At 45.8% G+C, this 15464-nt stretch overlaps 1 protein-coding gene across 2 annotated transcripts in view; it reads left to right on the top strand.

Moving 5' to 3' along the window:
- DUSP22 (dual specificity phosphatase 22) overlaps positions 1-4147 on the top strand; it is a 58930-nt gene extending 54783 nt beyond the window's left edge. Inside the window, exons 7-8 of one of the 2 annotated variants that reach the window (XM_066268533.1) lie at positions 175-247; positions 1994-4147. In XM_066268533.1, coding sequence (XP_066124630.1) covers positions 175-247; positions 1994-2043 — 123 coding nt within the window. In that variant the 3' untranslated portion in view covers positions 2044-4147. The other variant, XM_066268532.1, reaches the window with a different exon arrangement.
- Positions 4148-15464: the final 11317 nt, after the last annotated feature.

The following is a 15464-nucleotide window of genomic DNA, read 5'->3' as shown; positions in this document are numbered from 1 at the left end:
TTGATTAGTGTCTTGATTGACACTAGTAGGTAACCACAGGTCTATGATTGCCCAATGCCCACTTATTTCCCAGTTCAGATGTGGCAAAATTTGTACCGTTAAATAATACGTAGAAGTCTGTGTGGATGCAGGTATGCATATGTGACATTCTGGTTTTCTTTTCAACCTCTTCAGTATCGACAATGGCTGAAGGAGGAGTATGGAGAGAGCCCTTTGAGGGATGCAGAAGAAGCCAAAAGTATTCTGGGTAAATATAAAGAGCAAAGGCGTATGGAGCCCCTGCCTGGTGTGTGGAGGGGGAGCAGCTTTCGGGCCCTGTCTCCTCTGGCCTACAGCAACTATACTACGGAAACCTAACACTGCGACCTGGGCCTGCCTTTCTGCCAGGCGCCCTCCTCTGCTGATTGCCGCCTCGCCTAGGAGAACAGGAAGGGAGGGTGGTAAAGAAGGTAGACTCAGGCCTGTCCCCAGGACCTCCCTCAGACCTGCCTCAGGCCCCGCCCCTCGCCTGCTCCTGTCCCCCCAAAACCTGCTGTACTGTCTCACACCTTTGCACGGGTCAGTGTGCGTGTGTGAGAACAGTGCTGGAGCAGGCACAAAGTCCATGCTGCCAGGATTGGTATCGCCACCTGTCCCTTTGTCCAAGAGTCCGAATGGAAGGCTTTAAAGTCAACATCTGCAGTGCTGCTGGGCGGGAAGCAGCCTGTGCCCATGAGCACACACTGAGAACCCAGGGGGCAGGGCAGCTGAGAGCAACAGCCTCCCTGGATCCCGGGGTGGGCCAGGCAGGGCTGCAGGTGGCCAGAGTTCCTCCTGAGGGTCATTCCAGGGGCCTCAGGAGGTGATGTAGGTTGGTGCTTTGAGCATTCTCCAGACTCCAGAGCTTAATGAAGGTGCCCAGGCCCTGGCTTCCAGCTGCCTCCAGTCAAGGCCTCCTCTTCAGCCATTGTGTTCTCAAGTTTTACTTGGTGTTTATTCTCAGTGCACAGACTGCATCTTAGTTCCACGTCGAGTACACCAAGTCAACCAGCACTGTGTGCCCACAGCGCCCTTCCTTTCTCTTCCTATTCAGCTTCCCTGACCCCAGCCTCTCGCTGTTCTCATGCTGCAAGAGGCTTCTTCAGAAGGTTTGCATGCACCATTAGGGATTGGAATGAGAACATTTGTTAAGCACTGTAGTGGTTTGCATTTGAACATACGTTTTAAAAAGTCTGAGCACCTTTGTGTACGCTGTGGATTTGATAGTTGATCTCAGCTACCTCATTAAATGTTTTTTGAAAAGGTGTTTTTCTTTATTCCAGTCAACTCTGCCTGATAGTTGAAAATGTTCAACCTCGATTGCTTTTGAAGCCAAAGGGGAAGCATCGATACCACTGAGCTACTTAAAGTTTCTGATTTGGGCTCCAGTAGTGCTTTCTGGAGGGTAAAATTCCACATTCAGGCCGAGGCAAGCAGGCCAGAGAGCACCTGCCGTTTGCAGCTTGGGCAGCAGCTCCCTGGCATGTTGCATGAGCAATTCTGTGGTTTAGTCCTTTATACCAACATAGACTGTTTAAGCACACAGAGCCACAAGCATGAAAAAAATACCCTTGGCTTCTCCCTAAAAAGATGTTGCAATCTCTTTCTCTGATTCTACCACAAAAAGAACAGCAGTTTCCCCATGGATTTAGAGGGTATGTCACAGGTGGGCTCTTCGGAGACCTGGAGAATGAAGTTACCTGAGTCTCCACACTTGTACAGGCCCTAGATATACAATGAGGAAGGGAAATGTGGCCACAGAATTATCCATCTCCAGATGAAACAACTTGCCTATAAAGTACATTTTTTTTCTTAAACCAAAAAGAAATGTAAGTATATATGTTAACTGAAAAAGTATTGAGGATATCCACTGGAATGTTTAAATATTTGTGCACTTGTGAATATCTAAATATGTTTCTGTAGGTCTCAAAATGTTGCATTACTATTTGTTGTCAGTAACGCTTTTTCTCCCCAGCCACACCTCCAGGAATTCTGAAGTACTGGGCCTTTCTCAGAAGACTGTAATGCACCTGAAGTTTCTGAAATGTTGCAAAGCCACAGAGTTTTGTCTGGTGCTTCCAAAAAAGTAAAGCAACCTAGAGTTTATTTTTAAATATCTAGAGTGATTTGTAAACTTGTTTGTTCTTTGTTTTAAACTGAATACTCCTGTAATGGTGGTGTTCTATGTTGGGAACTAAGGTTACTCTTTAGCAGAGATACATTTTTACCTTAATTTCACTGCTATGGCTGTTCCTTTACCTCAACTCTATCTGTGAATCAATCTCAGCAGCTGTGGTGGTGTTGGGTGACTGTCAGTGATCCTGACTGCTTCTCATGATGACTGTGCTGCACAAACCCTGCTCACGTGTTCTTAAACTTCCCATCTCAGGATATCTCTCTGTATGTGTTTTATCCATGGTGTGTGTTCTCCGTGGTAGCATTTACCAAGAGCTGCACACTTTTGTTAATAAAAGCAGCTTAGCCACATTTAACATTTAACATCATGTGCAGTGCATTCTTCCTGAGTCGTGGGTGTCACACGTGTTTCTGCCTTGCGGGTCATGAAGCAAGGTCGGAACCCGGGCCTCTGGCTGTCCTGCCGGTCTTGTTGTAGCGGCTGTTTTCCTCCCGGAGGTGGTGCAGCAGATGAGAGAGATGGTGGTCCTCCACATGAGCAGACAGAAGCCGGGTGTGGGAGCTGTGTGTCCTGCCCAGTGTGGGGACTGAGTGCAGCTCCCTGGGGACGACTGAGCTCACTGGAGGGAAGCAGCCCGCACTCTGTGGACATTTGCCGCATATTGTTGAATGCAGTTGTTCTAATTCCATATTCAGCTTTCGACTTGAAAAAAATGGCTCAAAAAGCAATTTAAGTCAACTTTGTACATTTTCCTTGTCTAAATCTGGGGGATTAGGGGGAGAATGATAAGTTTGGCTTGAACTGAAGGCAAGTATCCCTGGGCCCTTTGTAGGTGGCAGGCTGGCCACAGGCTCTGAGTTTCTGTTTCTGGAGCCTGGAAACTCCTGGCAAGGGGCTTGGGGAGAGCTGGGGGCCAGCTAGGAGCTGAGTTGGGTGTTCTGGCAGCAACCTCTGATGATGTGATAAGACATGGCAGTGATCAGTTTGGGGCATTATAATGTTAATTATGAATCAACAGGCTTGCCTGGGTGGAGCACAGGTACCTCTGGGCACTCCCATGTGCCCAACCTAGAAGCCCAAGACATGTCTGTTAAAATAGTCTTGACCGCACTTAGGTGTTGCAGGCACAGACCCCTTCTCTGTCCATGGCCAGACCAGGTGTTTGGGTCATGTTTCAGGTGGGTTACAGTGAACTGGTCCAGGGCATGGTTTGTCCAATGAGGAAGTCGTGGCCTGGGGAAGTTTTCTTAGGCTATTTTTTCTGTGATTTATTTTTTCACAGAGATCCTTTCTAGTGTGGAACTCAGACTTGCAGCCTATAGTGGAGGAGACTTCACCACGCCAGCTGCACTCACTTCCACTTCATTCAGCTGTTTGTCCATCCACCTGTACTCACTGCACGCTCATCACAGTCGGATGGCATTCATACAGGATGCACAGACACACTCCTGAGTCCCAGAAAGGCTCGATGGGTTGGCAGTTAGGAAGACTGGCCATTACAGAGCAGGTCATGAGGACTGGATAGGTACTGGAGCGTTGTGTGGAGAAGGGAATGGAGAAACACCATACCGGTTCTGGGGCGAGGGAGGTGGTGCTCAGGAAAGCATCTCAGAAAAAGTGATACCTAATGTGAGACCTGAAGCCCAAGTGCTGGAATTCGCTGGGCTGAGTGGGAGGACAGGGGAGTCCAGGCAGAGCCCCAGCACTTGTTAGCCTTGTGGCGTGTGAGAGTACAGTGTGACTAGAGCTGTAGCTCTATGGGAAGCCATGGCGAGTGGTGCTGACAGAGCAGCTGGCACAGGTAAGGCCTGAGCGGCAGGCTGTTGTTATCACAGTAAGCCTTTGATGTGTGCTTACCCCACAGTCTACAGCCCATGGGGCTGACCCAGCTCAGAGGTCAGGTGCTCCTCTAGCTCCCTGCAGGTCTCATTCCCAAGTTTGGAGCCTTGTAAGAATGGACACCATTCTGTGGACATTGTGTATGGCGATTGAGGGAAGATGGGGAGGATGAGAGGGGAGTGGTCACTGAATGTGTTCAGCAAGCGGACACCATGACTGGTGGGTGGGTGGGTAGGTGGGAATGGGAGTGTCCAAGGTGGCGGGGGCAGTCAGGAGGCAGCTGTTACAAACATCCAGATGATAGTGGATGGCACCCTGAACAGGGTCGTGTGGAGATGAAGAGGAACCAAGGAGGGAAATGGACTCCCTGGGGGGGGGGTTGGGGAGAGGGAAGAAAGTACTGGTGCCAGACCAGAGGCGGGAGGCCTCAGAGCTGCTCTCTGGAGCCTCGCATCCAGTGCGTGCCTCCTCGCCCGCTTCATGCGGCACCCGCACTGGGGTGGTGGGTGCAGGCTCTGTGTTGCCAGCTTAGACTCACAGCGACTGCTGGATCTCTAGTAGGGCTCATCCCTGGATGTGACCCAATTTGTCTGTGCACCCAGACAGACCCCCAGGAACAAGGTGTGTGACAATGTGGAATTCAAATGTCCAATTTCTTAACTTCTTGTAAAAGATAAAGCGTGATCACAGTGCTGCTGCCACCGTGCGCCCAGCCCCCAGTCTCCCCCAGCTTCTGCAGGGCTCCTGCTTGCTCCCTAAAAATCGCCTTTTCTGGGTGCAAGGTAGACCACCATGTTTATATACTCTCTGCGCCCAAGGTAATTCTTTTACTTAAATCATGTTTTTCAGAGTACCTTAATTAACCTTGAGTGTCAACAGCATTTTTGCTTTCCTATGAGGATGGTTTCCCACTAGCAGCTTTTTTAATTTACTGAGTTTCAGTTCTTTGTAGTTTCTGTCTCAGCAGGGAGCCCTGCTGTCAGCTTCTGGGACTATTTCATGTTATTCACGCATAGAGACAACCTGTCAATTCTAGTCATTGGTGTATGTGTGCGCGCGCACTTGTGCAGACAGCTGTTTTGTTTTTATTTTTTATTTTTTTAAGGTTTTATTTATTGATTTGAGAGGGAGGGAGGGAGGGAGGGAGGGAGGGAGGGAGGGAGGGAGGGAGATCAGGGGATCGTAGTTGCTTCACTCTAGTAGTTCACTGATTCCTTCTCCTATATGCCTTGACTGGGCAAGACTGGAGTTTCAAACCAGTGACCTCAGCATTCCAAGTTGACGCTCTATCCACTGTGCCACTGCAGGTGTTTTTAAATTTGTTTAGAGAAATTCTTAAACTTCAGAAGTCATGTCTGCAACATCAAGGGGCATGCTGAGCTCAGGAGCCCAGGCGCCCAGGGAAACGTCGGAGCTCATGTTGCACAACCAGAGTTGGTCACAAAGGCTGATCGGCACACCAGTATCTGGTCACAAAAATGGGGAACACGCTGTCAAAACCCTGTGATCCCACACTAGATGACTCCTCCCATCCTGACTGAGTTATTAATAATTTTATCAAGAACGTGCTTTCAACACGCTTGTATTTATATATGTACTTAACAAGAAATCACCAAGACTTCAGAGGCAAGTTCCTCTTCCCTTTCCTTTTTATTGCCCAGAGAAAGGGAGAAACTGAGAAGAAAAACAAAAAAGTAAAGGAAAACTGGCTTTGACTTGTTACTGGAGGCTCGAGCATTCCCTTCCCTGCTTAGGATCCAGCAGGGTCTCCTAGGCCTCAGGCTCGCCAGCCCTGTCAGAGCTTGGAACCGTGTGACCCTCTGGTGTGTTTCATCATGCAGACAGACCTTGACACATTGCTGTCTTGCTTTGCTACTCCTGCTAGAGATTTTGAGACCTGTGACTATAATAACTGGCCGTAATTATTTCAGCTAATATCAGAATTAGTGTTCTATTTTGCAGTTCAGGCTCAACCACCTTAAGAAACATCTTACTGAAGGTTGCACCTGCTATGTCTGTGTCTCTTTCCATCAAGGGGAAGAATTACAGCACATAGTTGAGCATCTGCAGATTTGGGTTTATTTTGGCTTTAGATCTCTATGCAAACTGTTGATCATGAAGAGTTAGTAGTTCCTGAACCTTCTAGTTCAGTTAATTAGAGTTGGCATCGAGAGCGCTATTTAATAGGTGACTGAAAGTACTGGACAGCTCAGCATTCTCAGTGTGTGTTGACTTTATTTAGAGGTAGTGTTACTGAAAGAAACCTTTTGGATGGGATCCTTTGTACAAAGGGCCTGTTTAAGAAAACTAGTTAGGAGTGGGGTAGGGGGTTGACACTTTAGGGTTAAATATTCCCTCTGGGAATGATGTAGTTTAAGGATGGCTCTTTGAAACCATGCTGATCACACCATTTCTCCTGCTTGACCCAAGGAGACCATGTCAGCTTACACGACTTCTCATTTGGCTGCTCAATCCTCCAGGACACACATTAGCAACAAGTGACATGTGTGAATGGACCCCATCCACGTGGTGTTGGCCCTCTTTTCCCTACATGTTCATTTATTGCCGACTGCCTTCCCCTTGGCCTCATGCACCCACCCCCAGAAGCAGTGGAGCCAGCACAAACAGGAACTGGACTCTTGTGAGCAGGTTTGCCTTCTGTTGGTCGCCCTGGGTTTCCCCAAGGCACTGATGGGGAGCCTATTGGAAAATAAAAATCAAAAGGTCTCTACATGTGCCCTAGAGAAATGTCACCTTCTGCTTTGCAAAAGGGTGTGTCCTCCACAGCAAGAGGCCCAAGTGGTACAGAGCTTCTTCAGAATGTCCCTAGAGAGGCTTGTCATGTGCCAGGGGTCAGATGTTCTGAGTCTGCTTGGCTTGTGTTAAGTAAGCCACACTAGTGTGGTGACAGAGGGAAGGGTGAAGAGGTGTGAGGAGAGGAGCATTGCTTGTCTGTCTGCAGCAGCTTTCATGACTCTCCAAAAGTGCATGCCTCCCAGAACCAGGCACCAGGGGTTAGTGGAAACCCACTTCATGCCTGGTACTCACTGGCTTACAGCAGAAGGGCCTGTTCCCTGCTTTGCCAGGACCCCTTCCTGTCCCCCATGTCTTTGGAGTACACAAGTACAGGTCCCATGAAGTGTGTTGTAGGGAAGGGGTTGTGCTTAGCAAATGAGAGGCTGAAGTCTTAAACCTGTGACCAAGCAGGCCTGGCTAAGGTCCAGTTTGATTCTGGTTCTCTGGAATACCTTGGGGAAGTTCTGGAGGAGGCAGCCCACGTATGTGAGGAACTTCTCAAGACTGGCATGAAAGAAACTCCCTAGAAGGGATGAGCACTCCGTTTAGTGGCACAGTGATGTGGTCAGGCCAGTCTTCCTTACAGCCTTCCTGTGACAGTATATGTGTCTAGGAAGGCCCCTTTTGATCCCAAAAACCTTTCATCTAGGGAGCATGATGGTCAACCATTGTTGAGCACTTAATGTGTGACAGAAGTTGGCATTAGGACTTTTTATTGAAATCGTGTCCTCATGACAATCTTGTGGGATAAATTTTAATATTACTCTGTTTTTCAGATGAAGAAACCAAACTCTAGAGATTTTGAGCATTACTCAGACTCAAGGCTTAGAAAAATGGCCAAATGAAGATTAGAATCCAAGCAGTGTGACTAGGGTGTGTCTATAAGTTACCACTCCTTTCCAAATGCTAGTACCACCGGGAAGGTTCAACTAATGAAATGCTAACCATCACGGGCATCCATGTCAAAGATGTTTTCTGAAGATGGGTTTACATTAAATTAACGGCCTCGTGTGGAAAGTAAGGTGGAAGACAGATAGTGGCACAAGGAAAATCAGTTCTTTCTCTTTTTCCACCAAAGCCTGCCGTGTGTGTACAGTGTAGCCACCATGCACGCCTCCAGTGGGCATTTCTGACTTAACCGAGAGCAGCAGGCAGGGTCTGGGATGTCCTGGGGCCCCAGGAGGCCCTTTGCAGGAATCCACGTTCTTCAGTGTGTGTGCGCAGTACTGGGACCCGTGCCAGGCACTACCCGTACCAGATCGTGTTCTGCCCCTGAAAAGTTGTCATTATTCTGATTGAGGAACTCTGATGTCTGATGAGGTTTTTGCAAAAAGCTTAGGGATTTGCTGTTATTCAACTCAAATAACACAAATGGAGACTTACATCACAGACAGAGACAAGGGAAGCAAGAGTGGGCATTGAAACACCCAGACTGTCAGGGCCTCCTAGCCCATGGGGTTGCGGGGCAGTGCTAGGAGATGGGTTCCCAGAACCCATAAGTACAGGAATGTGCAAGGGGGCCCCACAGAGCCTGGACAGGGTGAATGTTTAAGAAGTGTTGGATAGGGGGAGGGTGCAGGGTACAAGTGACCAATCCCATGTCTTCCTGTCCTGTCTCCCCTAACCAGATGGGAAACTGGCCAGCGGTGGAGCCTGCACGCTGTGGCCCACAGGGGATAGAGTAGGGAATGCCTTATAACAAGGCATCCCTGGCCCTTGGCCAGGCCATGGGTGTGACAGAGACTGATGAGATCAAGGAAGTGCCATCTGCTTCCAAGTATCTGAGTGTTAACAAGCTGATACTGAAAGTGGGTATGATTTGGGACCCTGGATTCTCATGCTTTGCCCCAGAAGTGTGCTATCTGAAGCTTTGACAGTAAGTCACTGATTTGATCTTTAGAAAGCACTGCAGAAGCATCCCTGCCTGCCAGTATGTCCCCCTGATCTATGTGTACCCAGACCTTTCTGGTCAAGTGACACCCTCTAAGGCAGTGGTAGTCAACCTGGTCCCTACTGCCCACTAGTGGGCGTTCCAGCTTTCATGGTGGGCGGTAGTGGAGCAACCGAAGATTATATAAAAAGATTTAACTATAGTAAGTTGTTTTATAAAGATTTATTTTGCCAAATTTAGCGAAAATCCAACATAAAGTATTTGGTAAGTAATTATTATTATATGCTTTAACTTGCTATAACTCTGCTTTATAAATTTTATAAAGTAAAGTTACTTTCCTACTTTATAAATCACCATTACTGTAGAACCGGTGGGTGGTTAGAAAATTGTACCACATACAAAAGTGGGCGGTAGGTATAAAAAGGTTGACTTCCCCTGCTCTAAGGGAAGGCCATCAGAGTCCAGTGGCATCTGAGCGTCTGCTGTGCACAATGCCCTCACGACAAGACCCCCAGCCTTGAAAAGCAGGGGGGGGAGAGACTGTACGGTGCTGCAGCCATACCACAGTGCCACAAGGCAACTTTGATAAGCAGCGCTGTGCAGACTGCCAACAGAGAAAGGAGGAATCAGGCAGGGCAGCCCTGTCTTCAAAGACTTTTTGAGCTGAGAGGAGAAGGCTTGATGGAGCGTACCCTGACCGGAGATGAGGAACTTGGAGGAAGGGTCAAGGGCATTCTGGACAGAGGGTAACATGCAAGTAAAGGCACAGATGGGAGTGAATGCCATGGACTTGGAAGCTGTCTTCGGACCTGCCCTTGGGAAGGTTACTGTGAGAGAAGGCAGAGGCTGGGAAGTAGAAAGGGCCAAATTCTAAGTGCCAACGTAGGTGCGTGTTCTGTAAGCTGTGGGCAGCCATGAGAGGACCTTGGATTTCATTTGGGCCCGGCTGAAGGCAGAAAGAACCAGCAGTTTGGAGGTAGAAGAGACAGGTGTCATAGCCTGACTGGATGCTTCATTGGACTTCTCTACCAAGACTCATCTGCTAAGTGAGGTGACCTCCATAGATAGTCGCCACCTTAAATAGTGATAAGTAGCACTGCCTGGTGTTCAGAAACAGTTAGGGGTGCAAAAGGTTATTGGCAGGTAGCACCTGTGACCAGAGTGGGGGAGGGGGCTGACAGGGCAGAAGGCCAGCAGGCCACATGCCTTTCACACCTCCTCTCAGCCTGAGGAGACTGGGGGCAGGTGTGGTCATTTGCCTGGGGATTAGGGCTTTGTAGCCCTGAGAGGCCAGAACTCAGGAGCACTTACCAGGCAGGACAGCCTGGCTGCTCTCTTGGGCACCTGGTGTTAACTTGCAACCTTTCAGAGAGACTTCTCCACAAAGTCTCCTACAGTAGGACTTCCTGAAATGTTTGACTCAAATTCCAGCACTGCATCTCAAGCCTTGTAATGTGGCTTGGTCACTGGGGTGTCTCTGACTTCACACCCTCCCACCCTCTCCCTGTACTCCTCCCCCTCCCTGTCCCTCTCCCTCTCTGAGATTAGAGCTGAGTGTCCTGGCTAAGCATGGAAGCAGCACCAGGAATTCAGGAATTCCATGTGTGCCTCCTCAGCAGCCACCAAGAGTACAGCAGTTCCCCTCTACTCCCAGTACAGGAGATGCAGGCGCAGTGGATGGAGCGTCAACCTGGAATGCTGAGGTGGCCAGTTCGAAACCCTGGGCTTGCTGAGTCAAGGCGCATATGGGAGTTGATGTTTCCTGCTCTTCCCCCACTTCTCTCCCTCTCTCTCTCTTTCTCTCCTCTCTCTAAAATGAATTAATAAAATCTAAAAAATAAAAAAAGAAGCAACTACTACAGTTGATGCTTCCTGTTCCTCCTCCCTTTCTAAAAAAAAAAAACCAAAAACCCAATTTTTAATAATTCACTAAAAGTCAGTCTGTTTTTTATTCCCACCGAGAGCCAGCAATCCTTAAGAGCCAATGATAAAATATACCTCCTTGCAAAAATCTTGTTGATCTAAGTTCTAAGTCTAAATATTGGGTGTATTCACTTAAAGTTTTAATAATAAACTTCTATAACGGCTCCTTTAATTAACAATGCTTTCTGTATGGAACCGAATGTGGAGAACTCCCAGTTAACAGGAAGGATTATCACATAGGAAATGACCTTGTCAATAATCTTTTTGGGTTTTTTTTTTCCCAGTAAATTCAGAATGATTTGAAATCTAAGCTTCGCGGGGGCAGTTTTATCTACAGCTCCTGTGTTTACATTTCTGCACTTGTGGAGTAAATTTTAAATAGCACAGTCAGTTACTTCTGTCTGGTACTTTGCGTGGCCATTGGCATGTTTATTTGTCTTTAAAATTTTTTTGACAGCAGTGGTACTGGAAAGCCACTAGAATTGGTCCCAAGGAAACATAGACATGCTATTTATGGAATTTGATGTGAAATGTGATTTTTATGAATCTCTCCTAATCTCATCATTTTTGTTTAACACTTTTCACAACTATGAATGCTGAGGTCTGCTATATATCTGCTGCTTAACGTGAAAGAAATTTTTCGAAATTCAAATAAAGTATTTAAAAGTGTTCTGTTACCACCTCACCCCTGTTAGATTAGCTATTATCAACAAGACGGGTAATAGCAAATGTTGGAGAGGCTGTGGAGAAAAAGGAACCCTCATACACTGTTGGTGGGAATGTAAAGTAGTACAACCATTATGGAGGAAAGTATGGTGGTTCCTCAAAAAACTGCAAATAGAACTACCTTATGACCCAGCAATCCCTCTACTGGGTATATACCCCAAAACCTCAGAATCATTGATACGTAAAGACACATGCAGCCCCATGTTCATTGCAGCACTGTTCACAGTGGCCAAGACATGGAAACAACCAAAAAGCCCTTCAATAGAAGACTGGATAAAGAAGATGTGGCACATATACACTATGGAATACTACTCAGCCATAAGAAATGATGACATCAGATCATTTACAGCAAAATGGTGGGATCTTAATAACATTATACGGAGTGAAATAAGTAAATCAGAAAAAAACAAGAACTACATGATTCCATACATTGGTGGAACATAAAAACGAGACTAAGAGACATGGACAAGAGAGTGGTGGTTACCAGGGGTGGGGGGAGGGAGGACATGGGAGGGAGGGAGGGAGAGAGTTAGGGGGAGCGGGAGGGGCACAGAGAAAACTAGACAGAGGGTGACGGAGGACAATCTGACTCTGGGTGAGGGGTATGCAACATAATTTAATGACAAGATAACCTAGACATGTTTTCTTTGAATATATGTACCCTGAATTATTAATGTCATCCCATCAACATTAATAAAAATTTATAAAAAAAAAGTGTTCTGTTTAATGAATGAAGATAGATTGACAATCTGACAAAGAGAAGTGCAGTTTTGGCAAACTTAGAAGTTTGCAGGAATCAAGGCTCAGAAACTAATTGTAACTATTCATTAATATGATAGACCAACATGTAGGTATGTTTTCCCATTTTTCAAAAGTAATAATTGTAATTAAAAAATATTAGTACATGAATTTTTCCCTTTTTTTACTGTGATATTTTATTTTTGCCCTTATTTATTGTCATGATAAGTATAAAATTAAACAAGAAAGTTTTTACAACATGTATTTCTTTTCTATCCCTTGTTATTCTTTGTTTCATTCCATAACTATTAATGATTGTCATGTAGGCGACTTGGGTGTCAAACACAGTAAGTATGCACCTGTGTTTACAAGGTCCTTCATGAGAAACAAAACAAACTTTTATGTGCTTCACTTTCTTCTTTCTATACCAACACCCTCTTAGGAAATATTGGGTCCCTGGAAGCCCATCGGATGTTACTGTGGCCAGTGTTAGTATGTGTCCTGTCTCCTAATTTGGTTTTATCACATCTCCTGAAACTTGACCAACTCATTTTTTCTTATAAAGAAAGAGATAAAAAAGAAAATGAAAATTCTATTTTTGCATGTTTCTTTCATTTTTTTCTGGTTCTTTCTTCAAAGATAATTGGAGACTACATGTTTATTTTTGAGGCTCCTGGTGAGAAAGTTGCTTTATTTTTTCTTGACTCTGTTCTCCTGTGGTATCCCTTTTATTAACAGGGTCAGTATTAGAAAATCTACATTTCACAAAGTATCAATGGAGGCTGAAGCTTTCCCCTTTCTCTTTTGCAAAGAATTCCCAATTTAAAGTGTATCCTTAAATTGCCAATTTCCATAGTGCCTTCCAAAAGAGTCAGAATTATAATAATTCCATGTACATACAGTTTATTAAGACTACTTTCTCTAGCCTGACTGGGCAGTGGCTCAGTGGATAGTGTCAAACTGGGACGTGGAGGACCCAGGTTTGAAACCCCAAGGTCGCCAGCTTGAGCACAGGCTCATCTGGTTTGAGAAAGGCTCACCAGCTTGAGATCAAGGTCACTGGCTTGAGCAAGGGGTCATGCGCTCTGCTGTAGACCCCTGGTCAAGGTAAATATGAGAAAGTAATCAATGAACAACTAAGCTGCTGCAATGAAGAATTGATGCTTCTCATCTCTCTCCGTTCCTGTCTGTCTGTTCCTATCTGTCCCTCTCTCTGTCTCTCTCTGTCTCTGTTACAAAAAAAAAAAAAAGACTACTTTCTCTATTGCAAAAAGCACAATATACCTTTATCTGGCAATGGAACCTAATTTGAAATTTGTAAATTTTTTATAATTCCCAGTAATAAAACGTGCCCTTCCTCTGTGTTGAAATCACAAAGTGTGATTCTCTAACACAGGACTACAAGGCTCTGCCATGGACTCCGGCTTCTCGAGGGCAGAGCCTGGAGCAGGTTGGGCCATTCACCCTATTCTACTGTGAACTCTTGTCAAATCACTGATCCTGTGGTTTTCTCTGCCCTACCCCACCCCCCACCTATCGTCAGAGCCTCCCAGTGGCCTTTACTTTATTTATTCAGGCTGTCGCTGACTCCTGGGGCCAGCAGCATGGGCTCCTGGCCCCTGGCTCCCATCCTTACCCTCCAGCCTATAATCTGGACCCCTAGGGCACTGTCTGTGCTCCACACTCCACAACTTCTCCTTTTTCCTCACAAGTGTGTGTGTTCTCCATCTCTTTCCCTTTGTGTTAAGATTGAGCCACCTAAAGGTGAACAAAAGCTGGCCTGCTCACTTAGCCTTTCCTTCCCACCAGTCCAGTCTATAGAAATATGCTTGGCATCTTCTTTGCCTCCATGCAACTTAGCACAATGGGAATTATAGAAATCTGAACACACTGTGACATGGGCACAGCCTCGTTTAACTTACCTGGAGCTTGTAATCTTCCCTATGTGCGGACATCTTTTGTTTCTGAGCCTTTCTTCAAGGATAAATAAGAATCAAATGTTTTGGGAATTGAATCTAAGCCTTTTAAACTTTTTTTACAAGATATCCCCCTAGCACCTAGCATCCTAATCTTGTTTTATTTTTCATCATTAACTAAAAAAAAAGCAAACAGAAAAAAAACACTTATACTGACACGTTTATTTCCTTTTTCTATGTTTAAGTCAATCAATCAAAATTACTGCTGACTCCAGTGTTCATTCAGCAGTGGGTCTGGCCCGCCTAGCTGACCCCACGTCGGGGTGGTCGGGGCCACTCGGGTCCTCTGTGAATCTTTCCTGCAGCCCCAGCCAGAGCCCACCCACACTTTCCTGGCACTCCCTACCTTCTGTGGCTTGTATTGTTAAACTATTATGTATTGATATTGTTGACCTTATTCTTATCACCTTTCACTCACATCCACGCATGCACGTGCTATCTGATAGTGTTGTTGTATTTCCTGGATTTCTTCATTCATTGCCTTTCTCACAATTTACACTCATTTCTCAGAAGAGTTTGATGCTGACTGCTTGTGTGAAACTAGCCCTGGACAAAGTTCACAGTACCCGTTTAAAACGGTTACTTCAAAGCAACTTTTCTTTTAGAGATACACAACTCCTGATACTGAAGTCCTTCTCTATTTCTAGACAAGAGCTAACATTGAACTGAGCGAAGAGCCCTAAGCCAACATGTTGACAGCCAAGGCTCCCATGCAAACTCTTTATTCAGGTCTGAGGTGCCTTTGGCTCACAACAGCATGCAGAATATACATCTCCTTTAATTTTACAAAATCTTTTCTTCAGGTTTCTTGGGGAAAGGGCAGATTTTAGGTTTTCTGTCTAGCAGCTTCTGCATGATGAAAATTTGTCCCTCCCCCAATAAAAGAAGTCTACAATGGAATTAAAATTACTTTTGCTTAGTCAATTACATAATGTTTTATCAAGTGTTTTCTGCATATAGAGCAGTTTCACATATATTTATTAATTTTTCCAACAAACCTATGGAATTGCTAGCACCCACATTTAGCTGCTAACTAGCAGAACCAGATCTAGAATTCAGGTCTGACTCAGTCCAGCGCTCTTTGCCCTACACTGTGCTAGAACCAATGGAAAATGAGCGCTTTGTGTGAGCAATCTGCCAGAATAATTTAGAAACAAAGGTTGGGGACATAGCTGGTTCTCAATGGATTAAGTAGTTTATGAGTTAATAGAACACATAAATAGTAGAAGAGGCCACAGTTAACCACTCTATGAGAATGATATCTTCACAAGATACATTTATGCAGTAAAAGTGCTTTCCTCGAGGACTTTGAATCTGAAGCTGTCTTTGAACTGGTTGTGTCCTGCGATCCACTGGAGAAGTCTGGACAAGCCAGTGAGTGGCATTCAGATTCAGAGGGGCAGCAGGTCAAGAGAGAGTG

The sequence above is a fragment of the Saccopteryx bilineata genome, chromosome 3 (genome assembly GCF_036850765.1).
Source record: "Saccopteryx bilineata isolate mSacBil1 chromosome 3, mSacBil1_pri_phased_curated, whole genome shotgun sequence".
NCBI classification, from domain to species: domain Eukaryota; kingdom Metazoa; phylum Chordata; class Mammalia; order Chiroptera; family Emballonuridae; genus Saccopteryx; species Saccopteryx bilineata.
This window is presented reverse-complemented; position numbering and strand designations above follow the sequence as displayed.